This window comes from Anabas testudineus, chromosome 9, assembly GCF_900324465.2.
Source record: "Anabas testudineus chromosome 9, fAnaTes1.2, whole genome shotgun sequence".
NCBI classification, from domain to species: Eukaryota; Metazoa; Chordata; class Actinopteri; order Anabantiformes; family Anabantidae; genus Anabas; species Anabas testudineus.
This window is the reverse complement of record NC_046618.1, coordinates 27709085-27732873: the sequence shown is the minus strand read 5'-3', so window position 1 is coordinate 27732873 and position 23789 is coordinate 27709085. Positions and strand designations below refer to the sequence as shown.

The 23789-nt window shown below is 43.4% G+C and overlaps 1 protein-coding gene across 1 annotated transcript; it reads right to left on the bottom strand.

Moving 5' to 3' along the window:
- Window positions 1-1290: 1290 nt before the first annotated feature.
- LOC113150606 (transcription factor COE3-like) lies at window positions 1291-23227 on the bottom strand. The gene is made up of 6 exons (XM_026343178.1): window positions 22659-23227; window positions 8772-8928; window positions 6832-6895; window positions 4659-4714; window positions 1640-1713; window positions 1291-1387 (listed from the first exon to the last, which is right to left on the bottom strand). Exons 1-6 carry the CDS (start codon window positions 22790-22792, stop codon window positions 1291-1293), a joined length of 582 nt encoding a protein of 193 aa, XP_026198963.1. The 5' UTR covers window positions 22793-23227.
- Between the last annotated feature and the right edge of the window lie 562 nt (window positions 23228-23789).

Genomic DNA, 23789 nt, shown 5'->3' with positions numbered 1-23789 from the left:
ATAAACCAGTCTACTACAGAAATAAACCAGTATATCGTAAAGGTCAATGACTTTGCTGTAGATATGAACCAGTTAAACCATAAACCATATTCATAGCAACGTTACCACTTTACACTAGTTTTACACGTTTGTATAAATTCATCCCAGTGACAAACCCAGTTTACTTTTTTCCCAATTTACAGCCTATGAAAACCAGTTTAAGCCAGTTATTTCCAAACAAAAGGCTTTACACGAGCCAACGCAACTAACGTCCTGCACATTTAGACATCTTTACATGGAAACCACCTTACACATGAACCAGTTTAATGTACATAAAAAATAGTGAACTCCACTGGTTTCCAGCTCATATAAACCAGTTCACCAGGGAAGCCAGGTGATTACTCAGGTACATCTATTAGGCTGATGGTGTCGCTATATATGATCTGACCTCATAAAAGTCGTGTGAAGTGTGACACTTAGCGTTTGCATGAACACAGAAGAAATATCTGCAGCTCAAAGTTACAGCAGCGCTCCGACTCCAGCTTCAGGCGTGTGTGTGTGTTTATGTACACTACGTGTGTGTTGGTGCTATTTTTATCCTCCTCACTCTATCTTCTTCTTCACTCCTCGGTCTGAACCAGTAAAACCATTAACTCACAGACGCAGGGCAGGAAACGTGTTGATTGGTGTGATGAACGACAAACCAACAGCTGCACTTTTTTCCCTCTTACAGACACAAACACAAATGTTGTCACTATACATGGTGTGATTTGGTTACTGCAGTACTCTGTACTGCACACTGTCCTCTCAGAACATCAAATGAAACAAAAACGCAGCTCAAAGTAGAAAAAACAATTTGATTATAGCTTAAGAAAAATCTGAACTAACAAAATAAAAGTAAAAATCAAGGGATATGACTGAAAGCTCCAGAACAGCATGAGACTGCTTCACCGACTAGAAAAGAGGAAATGTTCTCTGGGCTGTAGAGATCAGGCTCGGGGGGCTGAGGATGGTAGAGTTGCAACAATTCATCAATGAGTCGATTTAGAGAAAAAATATTTGCTATTTTCTTATATTTTACACAAAAAATAATGATGTCTGTTCTGCAGCGAGGTGTCGATACAACAGAGCTCTCCCTCCAGACATCAGTTCATGGACACGGTTTTGTAGATGTAACTGATAAAACTGTTGGCTCCCATGTCGTCTGTGTAAACACCGCTGATCACTGGTGGTGCTGGCCAGATTATTTCCAGAGTGTCACCTCAGAACTGATTAAAAGCTGGTTTTATGAACATGCGCAGTCAGAAGAGTCTATTCCAGCAGAAAACTCTGTTCCAGTAAAGAAACTGCCTGAAGTTCATCTGACAGCAGATCTATGAACAAACGGTTGACAGTGCAGGCAGCTGACCTGCCAAAAATCCAACCAAAAATTCGTCCAGGAAGCAGATCGACCCGGTGGCTAATCAGTCAGAACCTCAGATTGTGTGATGTAAAAGAAAATCAACTTGATTCTAGAGCTAGTGGAGAGCTGGGTCCTATGCATACCCAACTGAGTGGGTTTATATGCTCACTTGTCCTTCCACTGAGCCACTGAGCCTGAACCTGAGGCCCAGAACTGCTCCTGCGGGATCATCAGGGTTCATTTTTTTCAGCTTCTTACCTGCACATGATCTCATGGGTGAGGAGGACACGACACATCTCTGGGTTCTTGTCCTGGCCTTCGTACAGGATCGGCTGATGGGACAAAACAGACGCTGTCAGAATCCAACAAACCTTATTTAAACCGGTTTACTGCTCTTTAAACCGGTTTAATTCAATTCAATTTTATTTGTAGAGCGCTTTTTACAATTGACATTGTCACAAAGCAGCTTTACACAACCAAAGAACAGTACAAGAACAGTGTATGTGTATGAGTCATAATAATCTGATTACTGTTCATTAAACCGGTTTACTGTTCGTTAAACCAGTTTACTGTTCATTAAACCGGTTTACTGCTCTTTAAACCGGTTTACTGCTCATTAAACCAGTTTACTGTTCATTAAACCGGTTTACTGCTCTTTAAACCGGTTTACTGCTCTTTAAACCGGTTTACTGCTCATTAAACCAGTTTACTGCTCATTAAACCAGTTTACTGTTCATTAAACCAGTTTACTGTTCATTAAACCGGTTTACTGCTCTTTAAACCGGTTTACTGCTCATTAAACCAGTTTACTGTTCATTAAACCAGTTTACTGTTCATTACTTAATGTAATATTCCTATTTTTAAGTTACATTATCTGATAGTTACTAGTTTTACTTTTGTTTCTACTCCACTTCATAGTTGAATCTTTCTTTTTCTACTTGTTTCTGTTTCATCTGAACTCATCTCACATTCATCTTCTCACTTCTGCAGGTGCAGTTTGTATTTTGTCCGACACACCAAAAAACATGGCCTCCAACCACCACCACCTCTCTGCCTCCTTCAGCCTTCCCAGAATTCCCTGCCAGATGGTGGGCGTTACCCCAGGATGACGCCCCCCCTCCACACCACTCCTACACAGTCTCCTCATCCCCACCGAGCTGTCATGTCAGAGTCCGGATGACGGATGACCGCTGAGGAGTGTGTGTGCTGTAATACCCTGGTGGTTGTAAATGAACTCCAACGAGTGTGTGTGTGTGTGTGTGTGTGTGTGTGTGTGTGTGTGTGTGTGTGTGTGTGTGTGTGTGTGTGTGTGTGTGTGTGTCCTCCCCCCTTCTTTCCAGCGATGACCTACCACTACCTCATCCACCTTTATAGTCAAAACAGACCTCCCCCCTGCACACACCCCCCTGGGGGACAATACTTTTAGGATAACGACCACTTCTGCATTATTGATCCTGATCCTGGCTCCGTTCCTCCGGATTAAAATGCTCCAGTTTGACCAGGAGGGATGTGGATCACACACACACACACACACACACACACAGGTGTGGTCGATATTCCTACATCATCCTTCCTGATGCCAGAATCCCACGAGTCTGAGACTACACGTCGACTTTCATGCTTTCATGCGTTTGTCCATCTCTGTGAGGACACCTGGTGCCAGATAGTTCTGGGAAACCGCTGCCGTTCCCGTTCAGCTTGTATTTATTTGATGCCGTTCTCAGGGGGTTCACATGAACCTGTGACATTATGAGTTTCAGCCCGTTCCTCAAGTTTCTCTGCCTCTTTACACAAACCTGCTTTTTCAGTTGGACCCATTTATTTTCTAACAATTAATCTAACGACCACTGCACAAAACTCTACGTTGGTCCCATGTTGGAGAAATGCTCCGGAAACATCCGTGCGATCCATTCACAAACTCACCCCCAGAGCATGACGCTGCCACCCCTGCGCTGCACCTCCATGACGCGCAGATGATGGGGTAGCTGTTAGACGTGGGGGCAAATCCAGGTTCAGTGTCTCTATATGTTAACATGAGCAGGAGGAGCCGGAGATCGAACCACCGACCCTGTGATTAGTCCATCTAGTTTTAAAATATAAAACTTCTCCACCGCACAAACAGACGTGTGTTTTCTGATCTGCTCTCAGACTTCGCTGCCTCCCCAGAAACACCCCCCCCCCACGTTAATCTACCGTACACTACAATCTGCATTATCCCAGCTGCTCCTCACCCTGACCGCCCCACAGATGCAGGGCTCCTAACGGGCCCTCGACAGGGGCTTATCGATCTGCAGAGCCCCCGGCCGACCTGTCTGTCAGCTTTGACTGTCGACCTGTGGGGGGCCATGTAGTGGGAGGAGGAGGTGTCAGGATTATTGTCTCCTGTGTGCCGTCGCTGCGCCACATTAGGGCCTATTGATCGGTTTCCTCAGCTGACGCTTTGTAGGGGGGGCTGCTTGATACATCGATCGGTGACATGCCGACGGGGGGAGGGGGATATGACTAAGTAGGGAGGAGGTGAGGCTGGGAGGATGTTTGGGAGGTCGAACTCTGATCCCAACACAGGTGTAGCTGGTTTCTGGCCCCCACTGTTTTGAGTACCCCCCTCCTCCACTGAGGGAGTTTTGGGTTGTTGTGTTTGTTTAGTTTGGTCTGTTCAGATTCGTCCATGATGTCAATGTCAGCACACACTCTTTTTTATTTCACTTCACCACGTTCACTTCAGACTGTGAATGGATGTTGTTGTTGTTTGTTTGTTTGTTGTTCTTTGTTTGTTATATAAGACACTGATCTGTTCATGTTGCTCATTAAAAAGTGGGAGAACAAATTAAAGCCTTGAACTTTTGGATTTTCATTCCCACATTATTTGTTGTGAATTCAACCATCAGGTGTGAGGGAGCTACAGGATTGAGGCTCGGAGACTCGGCTGGATTCTGGAATTATTTGAGGGTTTTTCTTGGCAGAGGAACCGTTTGCAGGTTCAGATCCAACACAGGGGTTCTGAGTGAGTGAAAACCGGAAACGTGGGAGGAACGGTGGGACCTGCAGTCAGCTAAACACCGAGCTGCACGGCTGGAAAGGAAAACCCATCAGAGTTTAGGAAAGTAAGGAGGGCGTAGAGGAGGAGGACGTGTGGCTGTCGGTACTCTACGTCTACGAGAGGTCTACCTCACTGTCTACCTCTCTGTCTCCTGCTAAATTTATACTGCTCTTCATATTCTCCATATAATCATAAGTTTGGACTCCAGCAGATAAAGCAGTGTTGTGTGTCTCTCACCTGTTTGGTCATAGAGTCTATCAGCCGGACATAAAGATCCTGTTCTGTCCTGATGCCTGAAAAACACAACACATGAAAACTGTCACACATCAACCACACGAGGGTCACATGGAAAATAGATTCAACCCCATCACATAATGACATGTATCTGACAAGATAAAAATAACACACCAATTAAAATCCCCCCCCTAAGATTAAACTGGAGGTTTGTGTCAGATGTGTTTTCTGGTCTGTCTCTGTCTGGATATTTTCATGTCACCTCCACCTGCACCTACAGATTGTGACGTGGATCCTTTTACTCCACCAGGTGAACGAACTGATTCCTAACAATGTTCTGTATGTGTGATTTCTGTATCAACCCCCCCAGCAAAACCAAACATGAGCTCTGTTCCAGAGCTGTTCTTTATTTATAGGCCAGGCCACCTTTAACTGCTCCACCACCACCGCTGCTTTTCTCCTCAAGGATAACAAGGAATGCTCATTCTCGGACAAATTAAATATCAATCATTGCTTGTCTTTTATTAGCAATGCATTTGGGCGTAAATGTGACACAAACACGACATGGGGTGGAGGAAATTGCAGGGAACACCTGTTAGCGGCGGAGTAGCTCTAATTGTATTCGATGCTGTGGGTTTTCTTCTCGTTTCTCAGGCCGTTTCCTCGCAGCTTCCTCCGCTTTCTAATTGACATGATTCACTCCTCGCTCTGCAGCTGAGTGCTGAGCAGTCTGCACACTAAATGGCAGCTATCCGTCCCGGTTGCAGATGAGGTCAATTACCTCCGTACGATGCTAATCCGACGACGCCGACTCATATTAGAGAGATTTATCCCTCTTTGGAAGAAAACGCTCTTTTATGTCCCACTTTATCTGGTGGTTCTGCAGGGGTCTGGGAGCATTACTGCCGCCCTCCTCCTGCACGTCTGGACTCTTGCCAGCACAAAGCAGAGCTGTGTGTTTTGAATCAGCTAAAGAGCCCCCACCACCACACCACCCCCAATGGACAAAACAGAGTTCAGGTTCGGCTAGTTGTCAAATATTCCAGATGTCGGTCTCTCTCTGCTCATAATGAAAAAGGTTTTCCAGCCTCACAGCCTTAAACGGTGCAGCGAGGTGACCTTTAGGAGAAATTCCTTCTCTGCTAATTCTGAACTCACAAAGTTCAACTGCAAACCAACACAGGCTGATTCACCTGTGGGAGAGAACCCATCATTAGCTCCGCTTCATCAGTCAATACTGTAAATCCATCTGAATGAAGACAGAAATACAGAACCACCATTTAAAAAAGGCTCAATTTAGGCTTCGCTCCATGTTGTCAATCACTGTGTTTGTACAGTTACCAGCAGCTGTTACCTGCACAGGTATGAGGTCCCCTTGAAAACACAGTTCAGTGTTTTTACCTGTTACCTTTCTCAGTATCTGTCTCAGTGAATCTATTCAACCTGGGAAGTTCAGTGTAGTTTTAGTTTTTACAGAAACCCAATCAAGGTACAGTATATATAGTATGTACAGTATATAAAGTATATACAGTATATATGGTATGTACAGTATGTACAGTATATATCTCGTGTCCTGACTGTATGCGTCTTATTTCAGATGAATCAACTTTTTCATTGTCTCTCTATCTCTCTCTCCATCTTTGTGTTCGTTCCTTCTCCACATGCGTGAATATGGTTTTAGGTTCTGCCTCTTGTGCGTCGTCTGTCGTCTTTCCAGGTCCTCGTGGTGAAGAGGAGGACGCTCAGCTGTGGTCGCGTCCGTTGGTATTAGCTGGAAAATGCTCAGCATCCTCCCTGATTATCCTCTTCGTGCACGAGTGTTGTCGTTAAAGACCCCTGAGGCACATTTGTGGTTTGTAATCTAGAGCTAGAGGAATAAAACCTGATTTGATCTCCTGGACAATACAGAGATATCTGCCACTTGTCCGGTGGCAGCAGGCTCAGTGACGTGGTCCAGATGTTCCTCTTCCAGCGACATTTTCCTGAGGAGTTCCCCGGCCACATGCGATATATGATCTCTCCAGCATGTTCTGGGTCTAGAAACCCTCCAATGCAAGGCATCATTCAACCAAGAACAAACATCTTCTCCTGTTTAACACTTTACATCAATTTATTCCAGATATTTAACAACCATGAATCTCTAATCATCCACACGTGGTCTCATGTGTTTTCTCACCGTTGCTGTAGAGGAGCTGTAGCCTGTAGTGGATCCCGTTGTTGGTCTTCTCTCCGTTGTACTCCTGTCACACAAACACACAAATCCCACTTTATTCAGCACGTTAATGTGGAGAAGGAGGAACAACAAACATGTACATGTACCCTATACTGTTCTTTAAAGTAGAACGTGTTTTACAATATGTCCTATTGGGCAGCTGTCAGATAGTACATGTCAGGTTCCATCCATATTTTAAATAAAAAAGGAAAATCAGTTTTCATTTTTCCGTTTTAGTTCTAGTAATTATTTTGATCATATTGATACTTTATTATATTAATTATATATTATATTCTTATTTTATTTACTTGCTGCCACTAAACTACAACAGCAAAGCTGTTTTGTAGGAAATGTTATGTTTTCTATTTAAGGACATACAGTATTATTTCCCACACAAGACAATTGATGCTGAACATGTTCGTCCAGTGTCATTAAACTGTTCGGTTCAGACTCTCAGACCTTCTTGGTTAAGGTTGGAGACAGATGTTGGTTCTGGTTTAATACTGTAAAAGTCCAGACGCGTGTGTATGCAAACAGCGTGTTTGATGCTGAACTGGATTTTTTTGTTCAGCTTTTTACAAACACTCCTTCGTATCGTCTCCTTTTCAAGTTGTTTCTGTTCTCTCGCTCTTTCTATCCTCCCTTTTGTGTCTTTTCAACCTTTAGTCCCCTTTTATTTCATTCCTCCCAACCTCTCTCTCCCTCTGTCTCGTTTCAGCCTCTGTCGGTCGGCCGCTCGGTGCCAACTGTGCCTGGGAGTGTTGGCTCAGTCCCAGTGTGTGTGTTCTGGGGGGGTATCAGGGCGAGGGACTAGAGGTCAAAGCAGAGGTGAGGTGAGTGAGTGGGTGGAGGCGAGGATTTAGTGCCAGCTGGCAACCGATCAGAGAACAAACAGCCCCAAACCTGTCTGGATATTTCTGTTATTATCATTAGTTTCATTAGAAATGTTTTAAATGATGCTACTTCAAGGAAAAGTCGACGCTTCTCTCAGTTTCTACTGTGTCTGTGACTCGAAAGTGTGCTCACTCCTCTACACTCCACCTCCAAAGACACACCGAGTCTCCATATTTAGGAGAAAGAAACATATTCATATGTACGGCTGGTTAGTGTAGTGGTAACATCATGTGGGAGACTGGGGTTCAAATCCCAGCTGTGGTCTACCACCAGTAGGGGGCCTTAGGCAAGACCTCGTCACGCTCACCCTGCCTACCGTTGTTTCTGTATCCTCCTTGTAAGTCGCTTTGGATAAAAGCGTCTGCTAAATGACTAAAATGTAAATGTACCATCAGACGCTTTTGTCTTTAAAACACGTGGAGTCGATCAAATAAGAAAAACTTCATTTAAATCAAAGACATGCTAAAAGTCTTTCACCTCATTTCTAAGTTTGATAAAAGCTTTGTATCGTATTTTTCATCTGTGCCATAATTTTTCTAAATTATATCCAGCGTAAGCCAGATGTTAGATTAGTGGTTTTTACACAGTAACGCACACAAAGACTGAAACACACTGGTTAAAAGTTGTGACTATTTTAGCTCAAAGCTTCAAACCAGTAAAACCGATTCAAATGAAAACGTTAAAACTGACTCACATGATCATCTGGTTCATGTTTCCTGAGCTGCTGTTTTTTCCTGATGTCGTGAGACTTTCATGATCATTTTAAAAGTCAGTGTGATTCTAAAGCAAGTGGCTTAAATTAAATGAACATTTCTAATTAAAATTGGTGACGTCAGAATCAGATACACTGAAGTGTGATCAACCAAACAGGAGGAAATGGAGGAAACGGTAGGGACTATTTTCACCAGCGGATTAACCGACAGTTTTGGCCTTATCACAGGTTCTTCAATCTTGGATCTAAAAGTCTGATCAGAAAAAAAAAAGTTAAAGAAACATAAAGGACACTTCACCTTGTCTTTCTCGACAAAGTCCACGTAGGAAGTCCTCTCGATCTCGACCGGCTGACCCTGACGGTCGTACAGCGCCAGCACAAAGTGGAAGAAGTTGGACTTCCTCAGGTTGGAGGGAGGCTGCTTCTCGAAGTGAGCTCGGGCTAAACCCACCCCACTGAAACACAGACAGAGAGAGAAGGTTCTGCTGTTATTGTCTGTGAATAACAGCCCTGTCCATCCCACACACACACACACACACACACACACACACACACACACACACACACTCTGCTGCTTTAATTAGAAATCGTGTGTTAATGATGATTGAGAGGCTGAGAGCTCGACCTATAAAACAGAAACAACATCAGAGGCAGTGAAACCACATAACAGCAGATTTATCAACTGGTTTTATAGAAACACACCTGATACAACAGATTAGTTTATTATTCGTCTGAATAAGGACTAAAAGAACATATGTGATGTTATGTTGATGGTTTAATTTAAAAGATACCCTGGGGTTCCCCAGGGTTCTGTCATGGGCCCATATTTGGATATTTTGTACTTTTTTTTTATTTTTGTGCTTTTTGAAATTAATTTTGAAATTAAACAAATGAATTCAAATGATTTTCAAAGAAAAGTGAAAGAAATTCAGTGTTGATTAAAACTTCAAAAAGTAAAGAGGGGGATTATTGAACTTATTCCTTTAATAGGATAGCAGTGTTTGTCGATGGTGTTGTTGATTTACACTGATAATAAGCAGCAGAAGGTCAGAGGTCATCCCATGTTTGATTAAATGCCATATTACTGTCTCAGGATAAGCTCCAGCATCATTTATTTTCTACGTGTAAAAAAAGCTTTAACTAAGTCTGTAAGTGGAAGAACATCACTGAGTTCATTCAGCTGCTGATTTCAGTAACAGTGGATAAAACTCCTCGTTGATCCTGAAATAAAAATCAATGTTCTTGCAGGAAGCGACCTCCGCTCTCAGCCCCGAGAACCTCAGAGTGTCCGAGGGGGAAACGCTCAAAACAACAGCCGAATATTTTTACATCAATCTCATTTCGCTGCTTGTTTTGTTTCCTAAAACGCTTTATGATCAATACGATCGCCGGAGCTCGGAGAAAAATTTATTCATGCTCAGGGTTTGTTTTGGAAACTCGCCTGCTCTCTCTCTCTCCCTCTCTCGGCTCAGGGGTGTATTCCCCAGACGGCAGATTAATACAGCCGTGACCTTTCTGCACCCCCATTACCAATGCTTAATGCCTCATTTGTAGGCCAGTTTGTTGAGAGCTAATTTTTCCGACTCGCAGCGTTTGGCCGGATGGACGGTGGAGTCGAGAGTCTGCAGAGAGATTCAGCAGGAGGGAGGAGGAGGATGACAGCTCAGGTGTGTGTCGGCCAGGTCAGAGTCTGATTTAACGGAGGCTCAGTGGGAGTAAAAAGTGCTGAGTGTAAGAAAACCCAAAATAAAAATAACACTAAACAAAGACTTCCTGCTACCACGTGTGGAGGAAACATCCTTTACTGAAAATACAAAGAGGTAAAAAGAAGAGAAGGGACATGAAACCACCACAAATCAAACTGTCAGGGTGTCTGGACTTAGTTTTCCATCTTAGTGGTCATTTCGTTGTCTGCACCTCGGAGACATGTGCTGCAGCTGCTTTGTTGCTGTTTGCTTTCCGTTTTTATTCAGTTCGTCTTTACTTCTCTGTTTGTGTCCGTTCTTACTGGTGTGTTCCAGTTGTTACTCAACTTTATTTAAAGGTCATTCTGTGCCGTATGTCTGTTGCAACTCACTTTGTCTGATTGTGGCTGTTTTGCATCCATCTTCACTTGTTTTAACTCTATGTGGTCATTTTACGTCTTCACTGTAATTTGTGCTGATTTTTATTTACTTCCTGTTTTTCTATTTGTTTTTCTATGTGGTTTTGGTGCATATCCTACTGACTTTGTGTTTTCTTTGACTGGTTTTATGTCTATGTTTATGAGTAGAGTCTCTTTCTCTCCTGCACACAATCATTTCTAGAGAATTCTTAAATCATTTCTCATACGTATTTATGGATGGTTGTATTGTAGTAATGACTTGACGGGATGGGGAGTTCTGCTGTGAAGTTAAAAATCTGCAGAATATTCCAAAGCTCTACTGTTTCTGCTTGTTTTTATTTACCTGATAAGACCTGATACAAATGTAGGTTTTAAATTTGCCAAAAAAACAAACACTGGTGAATTTGGCACCTGTTTCATTCTGAACGGCATCAAAAGCATCACTTCCACCACTAAACCAGCCCATTATCCCAATTACACACAATGCTCTGTAGCCAATCGCCACGATGACGCGTCGCCACCGCTCATCCTCTCCTCTCCTCTCTGCTCTGCCTCCACTCAGAAAGCTCGTTAGCATCATTATTATTTCAATTATGCTAATTGCGGCTGCATCCACTCGTCGCCACGGCTCGTATCCGGCTGTTAGCACTTGGCACAAGGTGTAATAAAAACAGTATCGATGGCACACGGCTCGCTCAAACATGCCCGGAGTGTAAATCACACGCCAGCAGCCAGAGAGGGGAAAAAATAAAACACACACACACAGAGAACAAACACGGCGAGGCAACGAGGGCCGCGGCCGTCGATCTGCACGTTTCCACTGCAAGGCCTGAAATTAAAGGTCAGCCTGAGTCGTGTTGAGCGCTCTGCAAACAATTACTGAGCAAGACAGCAGTCAGTTCATATCCACACACACTCTGAGTCAATCCACTGAGCTGAATATTGCAATAAAACCTGTGAGGTTGATCTTTTCTGGTGTTGGATTAGAGGAGGATCATCAGTCGAGCCACTGATCTGAGTAAAGGACGTCTTCTACTGGTTCTACACCTGATTCTACTTCTCACAGCCAAACACAGCTATTTAAATATCAGAGGATCCCGAAGACAGCGACTCTGTCGGGATGAATGTTTTAGGAAATGAGTCTAAAATGATGTTCAATATTTCCCCTGATGTGGTTCGAAGATTTCTCAGTAGCGTCACTCGGACACATTCAAGCAGAGCTGTACCAGTTAGAATTAGTCCACTGACCCTTTCAAATGGAAACCATCCACACACATACCACACACACATTTACTCCTTCAGCAGACGCGGTTGGATTTTCTGGTTCTGTTCAGACTCACTCTGTGGTTTTTGAATGTGCTGGTTGACTTTGGTAGAAAACCTCCATCCATCGTGTAGTGCGTGTATTATAAGAAGTACAGCTCAGCACAGCCTCCTCCTAAGGTACACATGAATGAGACTGAAATGAAATAACCCTGCAGCTCTTTGAGATTTTCCAAATGATCTCGGACCAATACTGAGGAGAACTGTAGGAAGACACACACACGTGGTCGACCCTCACTCATTAGTTCACATTACACAGCTAATAAGAGCTAAACAAACAGTTCAGTGTGTGTGAGAGAAAACACAGGTCTGATTGTGTAAATGTATTCCTGGGTAATTGTGCAGCCTTGAATAAATCAACACACACAGTAGTGAACACGAGCACTGTGCATATTTTAACTTTTCAAACGTGACGTCCACGGTAATTAGACCTGATTGTGTGTGTGTGTGTGTGTGTGTGTGTGTGTGTGTGTGTGTGTGCAGCCGGCCACGCTGCTTAGAGGCTCAAACAGTGGTCACACTCCATCTCCTGTTTGATTAATGCCATGGTGTGTGTGTGTGTGTGTGTGTGTGTGTGTGTGTCTTTCCATGGTTGTGTGGACATTTTTTTCCATCGCTATCCTTGTGAGGACCAGTCCCCATAACATTAAATATCTGTTTGCAGATTAAAGGTGCAGTCAGACCAAAAGCTGAAGTGAGAAGCATGAGAACGTGGTTAGAACCGAACCTGCAGAACGTGGTTAGAACCGAACCTGCAGAACGTGGTTAGAACCAAACCTGCAGAACGTGGTTAGAACCAAACCTGCAGAAGCTTCACGTCGGTTTATTTTCAGTGATTAACTGACGAGACGTGTCCGAGGTTTCAAACACTGCAGTAAAACCACAAAGACAGTGACAGACTTCAGAGTTTATCATAACTACGGTACTGAAACTATCCGATCAGTGAATAAATCCGTTTTCCTGCAGCTCGTAGATCAGATCATTCGTCCTCCCTAACACCTCCTAAGGTGGGGGGCCTGTTTCCCGCGGCCCACCCACCCTTGAGAAACAGCGTTTTATCACTGTCCTCACAAACAGCTTCTTCAGTTGTTGCTCCTCTCTCATCCTGTGTCAGCCATCAGGATTTCACAGGTCAGAGGTCAAACAGACTGAGGTCAGGCTGGTCCTAATACGCTCCGACACACAGCGACTCCACTGTGAGAAGTGGGGGCCATGCACAGTCCTGGTGCTTCAACATCTGTATCACTACACTGATTTTCCTGTAGTTACGTACTGAAACAGAAACAGGTTAAAGGTGCAGACACACACACACACTCACACACACTCACACACACTCTTCTATTGTTTTTTCTGTGAGGATGTTGGGAAACATATTGCATGAGCTTTTTTTTTGTTGTAGTTCTCTGTGGGTTCGACGGCAGCGGCAGCACCGTTGGGGAGGAAACGCCCGCTGACTGATTTCCATTTGTGCACCTTAATAGTGTGTGTCATTCCTAATTAGAGCGACTGGCTCGAGGAAACGGTGGCTCGATGCTGGAATGGCTGCTCCTGTCATGCAGCAATTACCAACAAATTAGTCTTTAGACTGAGGGACTTCTGCACACACTCCTGAGCGGGAGTGTGTGAGCAGTACGTGTGCTAATTAGTACGTTCTGTGAGGTGTTCAATGTGTGAAAATGCATCTAAGTGTAAAAGCAGACGACGCTTCACGGACGTCAAACTCCAACCTGCAGCTGTTTGTTCTGCAGCTGACAATACTAACAAGACTCATAGTAATACACACATTAATACTAATAATACTAAAATAACCAGCTGTGCAACTCCAGCTGCTGCAGCAACCATCACATCATTAACATTTATATTCCAGGAACATGCTGCTAAATAAGAGGGGGCGAAAGTCAGCGTATGTTTTACTTTAAACTTTGGTTTTTGTGCAGCATTCAGTTTCCTAATGAGTAAAGTAATCTGATTACTCAGTTACCCTCTGGTTATTTTGCTCTACTAACAGTGAAACAACTGAGACAAGAAAAAAACAGCAGCTACTTTACAGAAAATTGTAAATTGTTGATTTTTTAAATGGAGTTTGGTGAATAAACTAAAGCTTATAGTTAGAGGTGGATCAGGTGACTCTGAACCATCTCTTAGTTCTGCTGCTATAGGTTAGTCTGCTGGGGGACCTCTACTGATACACTGAGCTCCTCTCCTCTCTCCTTTCTCCTCTGTCCATTCAAATTGCACCATTTCATGTCATTGACTGTGTGTCTTCTCTCTCCTGTAGTTGTGTTTCGTCCTCTATGTCTCCCTCATGTTGTGATTTGGTGCTATACAAATAAAATTTGAATTGAATTAAATTGAATTGAATTAAACAAACATTAAACAATTTCCCTCTGGGATGAATAAAGTTTTTTTAATCTTAAAAACTAATGGCATTAAAGGAGTCATGTTTATCAATATGTTCAGCAATGTAATCTGATTACTCTCAGCGATAGGCCTACTCTCCTATCAGAACATAGATTTGACACATCAAAGAAACAAACTGTTAAAAGTTTTGATAAAGTTCTGTTTTCTGGTTTAATAGTAGATGTAACGGGAAATAACGGGATCACTTTTCATTTATGCAGCTGTTTACTCAAATCGTAAAATAAATACATTTTTTAAATGGAGTTTGGTCATTTGGTCAATAAAACTGTTCTAACGACAGATCTTCAGTACTTTTGTGTTTTCAGGGTTTAAAGATGCAGAGACAAACTAAAGGAGCTCTAGAAAAGCTTATTTTTTGAATGGGATTTGGTGAATAAAGCTGAACTAAACTTTATGATGTATAGGTTTGATAAATTTGTCATCAGCGCTTGTCTGTGTGGTGCATTCAGGGTTCAGTAAATCTTAGTTTTGTCATTGCCAGTTTTTTTTTTTTTTAAGGAAACACTTTCGTGATTCGGTTTGGCTGCAAAGTTTTGGATGTGACGTGGAGTTTTCCAGTTCTTCGAGGTTCCTTTGTGATGTTTTACCTCTGTGCTCTCAGTCAGATGGATGGAGAGAGGGACTAACACAGCTGCATGTTTCCTCTAGTCAGCTGTTTCCTCACACACATCCTTTACCCTGTCACACACAGGCTGAGCCCATTAGTCTGGTCACCTGCTCCTCTCGGGTTAATTGTTTGCAGCTTTTTTTCTCTGCATCGCTTCCTCTGATTAGTCGAGCAAAGGCCACAAGGAGACGAAAGAGTCGTGCTCGACTTCAGTGTGGGTTTATTTACAGGAGTTGACTTCACTTCCACTCCGAGCACGAGGACGACGTCTGGGAGAATTTACAGTAACGAGGCTGACGTGGCATCTGCTGCTGTTTAATTATCTAACGCGTTTTTAAGGCGGCGTTCAGAGTTTAATTGTGTGTGTGAAGCGCTGGAGGTGGAGGGTGTGGAGGGATGTTTGTCCTCAACCACAAGGACCATCAGAAGCCCCAGTTCGTGTCTTTCAGTAACTGTCTCTTCGTCCATTTTGTCCATTTTGTCTCTTTTCGTCATCGCTGGTCTTTTTCGTGCCTTTCTGCGATTTCCTGGTCTTGTGTTTGCTGTAATGTGGTGGTGACGTCTTTTGGATCATGTTTTGTGTCTGCGTGGACTTTGTTTGCTCTGACACACTTCATGTTCTGTTCAAAACGTTGACAGGTGTCCATATTACCTCCTACAATGATCCCAGTGGAAGAACCACCGTCGTCCCTCTGTGGGACTGTGGGAAAACGAGGATTCAGCTTTCCCGCTGAGTCACATTAAGTGGAGATCGTCCAGCAGGGAATCACAAAGAGGGAATTTTATACTAACACCACTTTGGAAGATCAAGACTGATCTAAATAACTCGAGCTGCTGCAGCCTCATTAGCTTTAGACCCAGACGGAGGATCTGGATCTTCAGGATCTGTTTGGCTGCTCAACAACAAAAACTGGGAACTTGTCCTTTAAGAAGAAGAAGAACTTTAGGCGAGGTCTCGACTGACCGCTCCGATAAAGCCTCTCAGTGGTCACATCCGTCACTGCCAGAGTCAAAGACCTGTCTCTGTGTACAAATGTGGAGCCCCCCCCCCACCACCACCACCGGGTAGAACGCCAAACGTCTGATGATTGGACCTATGACAAATGACGCCACAGACGAAGTGGGAATTCCCCAGTCAGCGATTATTCACCTCACCTGAACCCCCCACCCACCCACACACACAGACACACACACACACCTTCTCCCCCCCACTGTCCTCCTTCAACCCCAGAGGACAAAAATAGGGCGTGGAGCACAGGATCAGTCACTCTGCTCAGTATTTGTTCTCCTCTACAGGGAGGGTCGAGGGAAATCTGTTCACCTGAAGCTGCAACACAAACACACACACACACACACAGACACAAACACACACACACACACACACACACAGACACACACAGACACAGACACAAACACACACACACACACACACACACACACACACACACACACACACACACACACACAACACACACAAACACACACACACACACACACACACACACACACACACACACACACACACACAACACACACACACACACACCTTTCAAAACTGGAAGACAAACTTCTGTCTGCACACATTATTTCTGCCTGTTATTGAATTTATACATCGGTGCAAACACAAAAACTACAGAGAGTTCAATTCTAAAAGTTCTTTTCCTGAAGTCGTGTCGTATTAAACTACATCTCATCTTTAAAGTTTGTAGATTTGACTTTTTTCAATGTGCAAACACGAACATATTAAGATTTGAAGGCAGATCATTTATTTTGTTTCTTCAAAATAAAGTTTTAAGTTAGAAAGTTACTGTTTCATCCAAACTGATTTAATTTCGAGGTCCTCGATCTCTAACCTGTTACCGCGCCGCTGCACGTTGTACTGGTCCTCAGAGAGTCCCCATGTTTCAGCATCTCATCACACGAACATCTCACAGGAAACTGAATCTGTGCCATAATCATTTATGTTCATCTTTACTTTGAATCTGAATCATGTAAAACTCATCAACACGCACGACGAGTGTGTCGTATGTCCCGTCCCTAATCCCAGGTTCTGAGGAAAGAGTGGATTTAAAGGATCGCAGAGATCCACAGTGACGCTGCGCTACACAACACCACACCAGCGCCACCTCTGACCCCCACACACCTTAAGAAAACCCTTCAGTCAGAACAGATCCTCTGGTTTTCTGAGGTGAAGCTACTTGATAATGAAGCCGTTTCTTCTTGAAACACGTCCATCAGAGAGGAGACACAAATGTGGATTTGAAGGAAAAACACGAATCCTGAATCTCTGCGTCTAATATGACGAGAAAACATCTGCAAACTGACATCGATTCACCACATGGGACTCAAACCAGCAACAGATCGACACACAGACGCACAGCTATCAGAAGTTTTCATCATTCATGTGTGTTCAGATAAATAATCCACCAATCGACATTTTCTCCTGTGAAAAGAAACACGTTAACGGTCTCTATAATAAACTTTATCCTGGGTGAGCTGGTGCCTTATTCTCCCCTAAATAAGTATATCAATCCCTTGAATTAATTCACGTTAAATCAGACTGACGTCGTCAAAGTTTGAGTCACTCTAACGTTCATACGAGAGGTTTCAAGGTGCAACAAGCATAAAGAAAGGTCGTGATCTGGAGTGAGGGTTGAACGGTCGGGAAAACAGCTGAGATATGAACCTCACCACTGGTTTCTACAGTGAAAGCCTTAAGCTACGTATTAGTTCTGATTCATTTGTGCTGAAGTTTTCAAACCTTGGTCAAAACAACAGTTTTTATTTATGATAAAAGTTCTTACAACACCAAACTGCAAAGAAAAAACCCTCAATTTTAGCAGCATTCATTTAAAGGATGCCTTTGAATCACGTATTGATGTGGATCGAGCTCCTGTTCTGTTGCTGTTTGCAGCCTGTGGCTTCACTCTAAACATAAGATTGGTTCATTTTGTTATGTTGATGTCTGCGCGGTGCTGCAACTTTAATCAACTCTGCTCTGACACTGGGAGAATCTGATTCCAGGTCCATTATTCATTTGTCTAAATAATCCACAAATCAACAGATCAAACCGGCTCCTGCACGCTTATTATTAAACCTCCAGTCGAGACAAAATGTCAGTTTCTACCTAATCTGCAGACTTTCAGACCAGTCTGGGTCCAGGTCTTGGAAGTCAGTTTGATTTCCATCTGATTTCACATAATAAATACTACAGGTCAACATTAGAGATACTCTAGTAAATAAAAGTATTAATACCTGTACCAAAATACCAAAAACACCGAGTCCGTCCTGAAGTCAAACTTTGTTTAACATTGTCGAGGAAACTGAAGAATTTTCAAGATATTTTTACATTCGACCACGGTCACAACTGATCCACATCCACAGAGTCCAACTGTGCTGAATTAAAGTCTCACACACACACACACACACACACACAGGAGATCTGGGCTCAGTCTAAGCTCTGAGTGGTTTAACGTCCGTTTTTTTAGCCGCTCGTTTCAGTAACATTTTTATTAAATCATTGATTTTTTTTAACTAATTTCCTGAAAAGTTTCCTGAAAATCATTTCCTCACAATGTGTGTGTTTTTCTGTTTCAGTTGTTCGTCTCGAGGAGGTTTTCCATGAGAGCTACATGTGACTGATGAGGACTGAAAGTGTTTGTACAGCAGCAGTGAGTCGAAGTCCTGGAAGCTGATGGTTGATGTTCAGAGAAGAATCAGAGAAGTTGACAGGAAATGACTCCTCACTAACGGACGAGAAGAGCGCTGCTGACGCCAGCTGATGACATATAAATGTCCATGTTTGTTTTTATTCTTCACCTTTAAAGTCTAAACTTAGGAAACCAGGAAAAACACGTCATCGAGAATTTACTGCGAAACATAAACTGCAGTGAGCTTTGGTTTAAATTCGATTGAGTTGTTAAATCCCAGCAAACAAGCGCTGATCCCTGCGCTCACTGACCGGCCTCCATCTGACAGCTCCATCGACATAATGAAGCTTTTTAGCTCCGTTTCTCTTCCTGCTCTTTCTGCCACTTCAATCAACCCTGAGACGTTCCTCCGTCCCTGAACTACTGCATCTGCTGCTACAAGAAACTTGTGTATGTTTAAAACAATGAGCAGAATTCCTAATCGGAGAGTTCATTAAAATCAAATCTTGTAACACGCAGGAACATTTACATCAAACTCAGCTTAAATATTTATTTTAATTTTATCATGAATGGTTTTCACTGATAAATCTAAAATCATTCCTTTAACCTGACTCTTCAATTCTTTCAAATACACACACTTACAACTACAACTGTGTTTTTTACAATTATACATCAACCATTTCATCTACATATAGATGATATATTATTATATTCTAGACAATGACTTTAGTCATTTATATATGTTTTTCATATTTATTTCAAGTTTTCATTTGAAATATTAACTTTTTATTCAGATGTTGCTTCTTTAATTAACCACACCTGTCCATCACAGCAGAGGGATTCCTCCTCTGTGTCTTTAACGGAATCAAACGATAGAGGATGTTGAGCTGTGAATCCCTCTAAGATGAACCTGTGGTACGTGAACGACGCATCACATCAGCGTCTGCAACACAACAACCTGCAGAAACCGGACAGAGCAGCAACTTGCTGCTTCTACCTCGGCCTCCATTAAAGCTTTGGTTTCCTGCAGGTTGGTAAATCCCACTGAGATCCAGCCAAATCACAACACACTCGCTCATTCACTGCAGTGAAGAGTCGCCGTTCACCGGTGTTGTCACCTCAATGTGAATGTTTCAGAACACAAAAACGTCACAAATGTGCAGCTTGTGCTCAGAAAACCAGCAGAGAGGCAGAAGAGAGCAGCTCCCTGCTCTGTGAAGACTTGTCTTTAATCTCAGGGTCGACTCCCAGGAACAACTTGACCCTGTGCAGACTGTAAAACCCTCTCAGGCAAATTTGTAAATCTGCATTTTCCTTGTTAGACTGAAACTAAACGTAGTGGAGATTCAAACACGTCTTTTCTCCTTATTTACACCAGCTCCTACAAGTCTTACAGTCCCGCCGCTCATTCTACTCCTGTGTTCTAACCCCGATCTTCCTGAACTTTTCTTTCTAATGTGTTTTTGTGGCGTCTCTGTGTTTTGCACAGATTTTAAGTCCGTCTTTAGATTGTGAATAGAGGCTCAGCACGCCTGACTCAAATCGCCATCTTTCTGCAAGTGAAGCTGAAAGTTTCATTATCATGTGTCTGCCTTCTTCCTCACAATGAAGCAAAAACAGCAGCTACAGAGAAACACTTTTCATCTCTTCGCACTCAGGCTTCGACACCTCGTCCTCAGGTGTTTAAAGCGCGTCAGGCTGCACTTTTAACTTACTGATTCATGCTGCACGTTTAAGCTCGGTGTGTCAATGAGCTCGAATGTTTGCAGCCTCTGACAAACAGCTTTATTTTAGTGTATTTATGCCTGAAACACGTGGATCATTTTTCAGATGTTTTCTTCTGCATTATCGATTTTTGGTTGCACGTTCAGCAGCTTCTTCACAGCCTCAGTCGCTTGTGTTGGGGAGTTATTCTTTACCCTGAGTCGAGCCAATAAGAATGAAGGATGCTGCAGTTTTATTTCAAATCGCTCTGAGATACGTCTGGAGTTTTCGAATTCTCTTTTTCTCATTCTTCCTCTGTTTTGTCCTTTTTCCTGCAGGTTTAATAAAAACTGTCACAGCTTCACTGATGTTATTTTCTAATTTTGTGCTGAACGTTTACGTCACACAGATTAAAGTGGAACTCACACACTGTGATATCATCAGTCTGTACATATAAAACCATTTATCACACGTTTTATCCACACATGCAGAAACTTTTGTTTAATTGATTTTCAATAACAGAAATTTGGGATCAAAAACATATTTGTTTAATTTAATTTAATTCTCTTAAATAGTCAGAAATGTCTCAAACATCATCATCATTATCTGCAGATTTTCTAACTGCCCAGTTTTTGACTGAGCTTGTTGCACCAACCAGGATCAGTGAGGACAAGTTTTTACTGATCAAATCAAACTCATTAAATGAACCAGGACCTGCTGCTGTGGGTTTGCTTCATTCTGACTGTGTCCTGTCCAAACTTTCTCTATTTCTGTCTTCAGTTTTATTTGGGAACATGTTTGTTGGTTGTTTTTCAGGTTTAATGTCCTCACACGTTAAAATTCACTGAGTCCAACTCTGTAAATGAGCCTGCATCATCTGCTTTAGTTTCTTTAAACAACTGGAGAAAATCCTCCGCGCGTGTTTTGGGCTGATGGATGCGGGACTCGGTCGCTTTATCTGCGCTCCGCATGTGGAGCTTGTGCACATTGTTGGTGGATTTTTTCTCTTCGTGTTCAGGTGATTTAAACCTGACGCAGCGCTCAGAATCCTGCAGTGATTTATCTGCGTAAACGTGGTCAACATTTCACCTCAGACCTCTCAGGACTAAAACACCCATTTTATGACCTATTAAAATTCAAATTGTACTTTTTTCTAAATGTATAACATATATAATATTATAAAACTCAAATCAGGCTGCAGATTCCGAGGTTTTCTCCACATTTGTGACTTTGAAATTATTGATGTTACCGGTTTTAACAGATTTAGGTTAAAGACTTCAATTTTATTTTATTTAAATTCAGCAGAGACTGGTGTATTTTATCCTGCATGTGAAAATGTGCTGAACTTTTTCACTGAACCCGTGACCCACTTAAATTTACTGTATTTCCTCCCCGAGTCGGATCATTAATAAAATATCGCGTTAAGAAAACTGGATCCACTTGAAAATCATTTCTTTAAATCTAAACATTTTATTTACTACAGAAAATCGCTGCGTGATTTAATTCAATAATCACATATCAGTCATTTTAATTCAGGTGTGAAGAAGCTTTAAATTTCCCCTAAGAAGACGCGTGGAGCGGCCGCAGCCCCGCGCTCCTGCCGCCGCCTCTCTGCGCGCTGCGAGTCCGCGCGGAACCAAACCTCAGGTCGGATTGTTTAAAACAACCATGGGAGCCGCGGGCTGAGAGAAGTGGACTTAATTTCATTTAGTTTTAGGGTTTCTGAAGACACGTGGGGAGCGGGAGAGTAATTCGGCGTCTGTGCGCGCTCTCAGCGGGAAGCTGCCGAATCTGAATCCGCCGGACAGAGCGAGGGAGACGGCGTGATGAAGCTGCCGCTCAGCGCTGAAACCATGAACCCTGCTGCTCTGTCTCGACGAGGCAACTTGATTTCTGCCTGAGATTAAACGAGCTGGGCTTCATTTTAGACCTGAAACGGAACCAGGAGCCAAACACTCAAGATTCGTGGCTGCTCCGATACTTTAGACTGAAAGTTGGAACTTTTCACTGAATTTCTGTTTTTAGTAGTTGAACTGTTTCTGTTTTTATAAATCAAACTGTTTCTGTTTTTATAAATCAAACTGTTTCTGTTTTTATAAATCAAACTGTTTCTGTTTTTATAAATCAAACTGTTTCTGTTTTTATAAATCAAACTGTTTCTGTTTTTATAAATCAAACTGTTTCTGTTTTTATAAATCAAACTGTTTCTGTTTTTATAAATCAAACTGTTTCTGTGCTTTAACCTTCACTTGTTTTTTACTCTTTCTGTCCTCAACACTTGGATCCTTCACTTTCACCTTCACTCCGGAGTTTGACAACTGATTATCACCGGAGAGCAGAGACATGAAAAGCTGCGGGTTCTGGTGCTGGTTTTACCTCTGGGCCGCCGTGTTGGCGTCCAAAATCCCTGCGCCCTGCATCCAGGAGCGGACCGGGGTCATGCCGGTGGGGAGCGGCTCCTCCTTCATGGTCAGAGCCCCCCTGGGGAGGCTGTCCTGGATGGAGAACATCAAAGTGTCCTTCTGGGAGCTTTGTCTTCACCAGAAACAAGAAAGAAGAAGAATAATCCTCCCTGTACCAGCCACTCAAAAAGCCAAAGGACCACCTGGATTAAGGTGGAGAAAAGAGGAGCGATTAGGAGGAGGAGGGGTGGGGGACACACGAGCGAGCTTCCCCAAAGTACCGGGTCCTGATCCAGAGAAGAGCCCCGGATCCCTGTGGGTTTCTCCGGGGTTGTTTTAGATCCCAGCCCCGGCTCGCAGCAGCCCGGGCTTTAAACCGGCGTCTGTGTGAAGTTAAAAGAGGGCGGAGAGAGGAGCGAGGAGCGGGGAGAGCATCTCAGAGGAGCCGGGAGAGAGACACTCAGAGCCGGGATCCGGAGAGCCTGATGCTGGGAGAAGTGAGCGGGGAGAGCCGGGGATCAGAGGGAGGCGAGCAGCCGCGGATTGTGGAAAATGAAAAGTGGGATAAAAAACAAGCCACCGCTTCAAAAAGGAGTAAAATGAAATGATTAGCAAACAAGAGGGAGGGACGGACCGTGGAAGGCTGCGGCTCCCGGGGGAACAGGGGGAGTGGGCAGCGAGAAATCTCATCCCCTCCCTCCCCGGCTCTTTATGGCTCCTCTGTCCCGGCGGAGAGCTCCTTCTCCCGGGGTCCGGGGCTCTGGAGCTCCCGGGGGACCGGCGTGGACCAGGAGAGGGCGGAGACATGACCACATAAGGGCAGCTCGTTTGAATATCGGTCGCGCCTCTGACGACTCATTGGCCAAAGTCGCCCGTTGCGTCATTGTTTTTTTCCAAAGCGCGCGCCAAATAAGGGTTTCCGCGTGTTCGACCGTGCACGCTGTAAAAAATGAGGCTAAACGGGAGTTTTCAAGGAGAAAGACACGAGAGTTAATGAGACGAACAGAACCGAGCTCTGAAGGTGCAAACACGTCATTCTGGACGTTTGAATGAAGACAGTGACGTCACTGTTCGGTTCAACAGGTGAAACGTGTCCAAGTCTGTT